We start from the raw sequence: 5,060 nt of genomic DNA on the forward strand, positions 1-5,060 counted from the left end.
ATCTTCTTTTCTGAAACTTTCAATATCTATTCTCGCTTTTTATCTATCTAATTTAGTTTTCGAGATTAATAAAAGACAGACAGTCAGGAAATTTATAGGTCTAGAATTTTATCAAATTGCAAGCAAAAAATACAGGCTCAGTTAATTGATCAATAGATTGAACACGTTTAACATTATTCCTTAATTTATGTATTTCTTTCAAACCACTTTCTCGTACCAGATCCTGTCACTTTCTTTGATGCATCTGTGGAGGCTTTTATACAGATATTATTGTTTGTTACAAATATAACTCGACCAATATACGTAAACAAAATTAGATATATAATAATATTTAAGTAGTTTTGCAAATATAAATCTTTATGTATATTTCTTTTTATAAAAACTTTAGTTTAGTTAATTTAAAACATATCGATAAAGTAAAGGAAGTCAACTAAGGTGATCAAAGTGAAGAATTTTATTAATATTTTTTTTAAATACAAGGAAATGAAACAACGCAGGTTGTTTTAATGAGTATTTTTTCTTATATCGTACAATTCACAATATTACAACTGAAATCCATTTGAAATTCGATTATTCGGTTTCTATTGTCATGCCATTACACTTCGATGCTACTATAAATAAAAATCGAGTTTGTGTCTATATATATACATATATAATTTCTAGTTCACTCAAATATATACAAGTGTGTTAAGAAGACGACATTCCTTCTGCAAACAAACAGCTTACAAAGAAACTCGGGATGTGTTAAAACACACAAAGTTGTTAGCCATCGACGATTGATTTGGCAGTTATTCAGTTATTTATGTAGTAACGTTTATACACTTTTTAATGCTTTATGATCTGTCATTTAATTCGTTTGCAATAAACTGCCTTAGTATTAACTCTTATTTAGAACAAATGCAAATTATCACACTTCTGATTTGTATGTACTCTATCTGGACGAACTGAAAGAAAGATAAAAAATTAGAAACAATGGATAAGATTAGCTTGTATTTCTTATTTTAAGATAAAAAAAAAACCGTATTATCTTTATTGACGAAGAGTTATCTTCCAAATTAAAACGTGAAAAATTTATTAATTTAATTTTTTGAGAAAAGTACATTCGTGATAAACATTTTTATATTACTGACATTAATTGATTTCTTATGTCTTGATATTAGTACTTAAGTAAGCAAAATCATTAAGCAATTATCTTGCATTATGATTGATATAAAAAATGATCAAGATCTGATGAAGTTTCCTTAATTTTTGTTTTTGTTTTTGTCAAGGATTTCTCCAGGAAAACCTTGACAAAGTAATAATTGTAATTGCACAAAGAAAACGTTAATAAAATTGAAAAATTTATCAACTGCAGTATAGAGCAGTGGTGCGCAAACTGTTTTCATTTCCGACCCTTCCCCCATTTTGTGAAAAATTTTGTCACGACCCCTGAATAGACAGTAGACGTTTTTTTAATCGTCAACGTATTTGAAGTGAAATTTTTTCTGGGATTTACGCTTATGTTTCTGCCTTATTAGAGGTCTGAATATAACACATAATTTTATGATAGAATAGTTTTATTTATGCATATACTCGTTGAAGTAAAGCCTTATATTTTTTATTGTCAAATAAATGTCTTTGAATTTGGCGGCCCGAAAAATTTTCTCATTACATATTTTATCATTTTTTTCGCGAAAAGGATCGCGAGCCACGGTTTGCGCATCACTGGTATAGAGTAGCTATTATTAAACATTAATAAAGAATGATTAAATTGATCTTTGTATATCTCAGTATTAATATCCATATTAATGATACATCAACCGAAAGTATTCAAAAATAATTGATACAATAAGATTAAGACAGAATATCGCACAGATTTGAAGTGAATTTATGTAAAACAATAAAATATTTTTAAATTTTTCGTATATTGACCTGTAAATCTAGATAGTCGCAGACTGTCACACAAATAACATCTCGACGTGGAGCCAAAATTTAAAGCAAAACAAATGTCGCATTCCCACGATTTCGATGACAATGTTTCCTCAGAATCTCCATTTGACTGGGAAAACGTATTCATTATTAAAACATTTTAATTTAAACTCAATATAAATGATATTAATATAGATTCTTACTTCTTTTACAACCGTTGATTTGCAATTAGGATTTGCTGCTTGACTTGTCAAACATTTAGAAGACGTTTCATTACTTAAGTATGTAGCAGTCGGTTTGATGTATCTCTTAAAACCCCTCTCAAAGAAGTAATTATTTTCTGGTGCTAAAAAATAATTTAAAAACATTATCAGCGAGTTGCGTTGCTTTCTCTGTTTTTATGAGATTTTATTTTAAAAATAACATATGTAATCAAAATAACTAACTTAAATCGTATATGGCTCCATCTGTTATAAAATTTTGTTATAGAATCTTTATATATATTTAATTATTATAAAACAGCAAAACACATAATTTTAAAGGTAGAGATGAGTTTATAAAACTCTGTAAATGCTAACAACAAGTAAAATCTTCATTAAGTCTGACCCTTCGCCAGTTACGACACGTGACCACCCTCTATCTCTCCATCCTCTTTATCTTTCACAACCAAAATTTAAAAGCATCAATACCCCTTATGTACAAACTACCGTGCTACATTTCGTTTCTTTATCTTCACCCCCTCCTGAGATATTAAACGAAATACACGCCAACGCACAAATTCGAACAATATTCGTATATTTAAAAAACACAATTACCTCTCCACGGATAAAAAGCAACTTTACTGAATGGATGAAATAGGTCATTTTTATTTTCATTTTCTTCTTGTTGATTTGAACATGAAGCTTTTCCAGTGTTCTTAAGTACTAATTTTGAGTCTATAAATAAAAGTGATTGGTAAAATAATAATGAATATTAAATAATATTTATTAAATTCTTAAAATAAATAATGTCGTATTACATTATATTCTATATCAAAATATAATGTAATACGACATTATTTATTATTTAAATTCGTCAAAAATTGATAATATCAGTTAAATAATGATCAAAGTTTTTTTTTCTCTCGACTTTAACAGTAATACAATTTCAAAAAAAGGCCATAACATACGTTCAAACATTTATAAAATATTCTATTAATATATATTAATAGAATTAATATATTAAAAATAATTTCTATTATGTAAAACTCAATTTCACTTGAAACACATTGTGTTTTAGTCTGATTTTGTTCATAGGGAAGACCGGGGCAACTTCGGCATGCGGGGAAAGTTTGTCAAGCGCTTTTTTTTAAAAACAAATTAAAAGGAGACTTTGGTTATAGGTTAGGCAGTTGAGTTTTATTGGTGGCTTGTTGAGTGTAGTGTTTTTATTGTTCTCCAACAAGCGTAGTTGAATTATCAAGCAAATTTTCATTTTCGTTCAATTCNGTATTAGTGGACATCCATTTATTTCATTAAATTTTATACAGGATGCATTTTATTATATTTATTTCAAAGTTTCTTGTATGTTTCATTTTTACTTATGGTATCTATCATTCATAAAGTGATGAAGGTTTTAACGAGGATAGAGTTATGTTGGACGTCCATTACAAAAACTTGGGAAAAACTGGAACAAGATGGGAAAGTAAAAATTTCAAGAAAAATGCACATGTAATTTATGGACAGCTCAAGTGCTTACACTGTAGAAAATGGACTTACACCACTTTCAAAATAAACGGTCCATTTAATAAGTATTAAAATCGGTTGTTAAAATATCTGTTAAAATCGGAAGATGATGAAACTTTGATCATTACTTCACTGATATTACAAAAGTTTTATTTTCTATAAATCTTTATAATAAATATTTAAAAAGTTAGTTGATACATTGCTGTTATTCAAATTTTTCAAATTTTCATTTGTACCTGATAAGTCTTGATGATTTATTTGACTGAACCTTTGTTTCGACTGTATATTATCTCCTAAATATAGATTTATACAAGTATCAGTAATATTTAGGTCCAGATCACAAAAATCGTTATGTAATCCATTCATGTAGTCCATATATTCCGTGTACTCTGTTATGTAGTTTATTACATCTATCCATAACGTCATAAACACTTTATATAGTGTTAACGATACTACATCATATAAACTCTGAAAGATAACAAAAACGTCTATTAAATGTCGTCATTTAACTCTATTATATTATTTGTACTCAGTGTTATAAGTATACGAAACTTGTAGTATTGTTATTTCACTCATTGCATATTTTAAAAGTTATTTTTATTACAAAAGTACTTTTTTTTAGTGTTCTTCCAACTCCTATATACAAAATATGGATCCCCTGTCTTTCATTTCAGACATTAATTCAGGGTGAATTACTTAAGAAATTGCATTCTTTTAACAAATTATATAATAAATAATAAATGAAAAGTCAATTATTTACTAACCTTAAATCGAATTATGGGTTTTGCTTTATGCAAAATATATTTTTTTATTCTCGAAAACATCTTTCCAACAATTGCGCGCATTCACTACTCATTTAATATTATTTCGTAACATTATAGCATTGCATTGTTAAGATTTTTATTATTTCTAATACGAAGAGATTAAAATGTAAATTGTATGTAATTTAAAAGAAATTATACGTGTATAAAATCTGCTTCCCAACATTATTAAGTGTGTTAAAAAATAAATTATTTATTATTACATCGTCACAATGCTGGGATGCAATTTTTAATTATATTTTTAATTAAATGAGACAACATTTCTAGACAATCGCGTAATAATTTATGAAAAATATTTCATAAGATAATATAAACAAGTGTACTTTGTTATTAAAGATAAGTTAATGCAATCTACAAAACCTAAACTTCTCCTTTATCACTGATAAATACTCCTTCCAGTTAATTATTATCGTTCTTCATTTTAGTCAATGCAATATACAAGGTCTGTTCAAAAAGTATCGGACCTTTGGTCGGCAAAAATAAATTTATTGACTTTGAGGTACAAAACCCTAATCCCCTTCAAAGTAGTCTCCTTGGTAATGTATACACTTCTCCCAGCGTTCCTGCCATTGCTGGAAACACTGCTGGAACGCATCTTTTGGAATGG

The 5,060-nt window shown here is 27.7% G+C and overlaps 1 protein-coding gene across 1 annotated transcript; it reads right to left on the minus strand.

Annotated features, from left to right (window-relative positions):
* Positions 1 to 440: 440 nt before the first annotated feature.
* Positions 441 to 4,502, minus strand: LOC111637602. The gene is made up of 6 exons (XM_023383123.1): positions 4,397 to 4,502; positions 3,869 to 4,100; positions 2,724 to 2,843; positions 2,112 to 2,254; positions 1,912 to 2,038; positions 441 to 944 (listed from the first exon to the last, which is right to left on the minus strand). Exons 1-6 carry the CDS (start codon positions 4,475 to 4,477, stop codon positions 889 to 891), a joined length of 759 nt encoding a protein of 252 aa, XP_023238891.1. The 5' UTR covers positions 4,478 to 4,502; the 3' UTR covers positions 441 to 888.
* Positions 4,503 to 5,060: the final 558 nt, after the last annotated feature.

This window comes from Centruroides sculpturatus, unplaced genomic scaffold (genome assembly GCF_000671375.1).
Source record: "Centruroides sculpturatus isolate CEXI.00-Female unplaced genomic scaffold, Cexi_2.0 scaffold842, whole genome shotgun sequence".
Lineage (NCBI taxonomy): Eukaryota > Metazoa > Arthropoda > Arachnida > Scorpiones > Buthidae > Centruroides > Centruroides sculpturatus.

What these genes read in the sequence shown, in the direction of transcription:
- LOC111637602 (XM_023383123.1), bottom strand. Translation starts at nt 4,477, where the DNA reads ATGCGCGCAATTGTTGGAAAGATGTTTTCGAGAATAAAAAAATATATT. An exon ending in AAATCATCAAGACTTATCAG is followed by an intron (nt 2,844 to 3,868) that starts GTACAAATGAAA and finishes TTTTATTTATAG; the next exon opens with ACTCAAAATTAGTACTTAAG. An exon ending in AATCAACGGTTGTAAAAGAA is followed by an intron (nt 2,039 to 2,111) that starts GTAAGAATCTAT and finishes ACGTTTTCCCAG; the next exon opens with TCAAATGGAGATTCTGAGGA.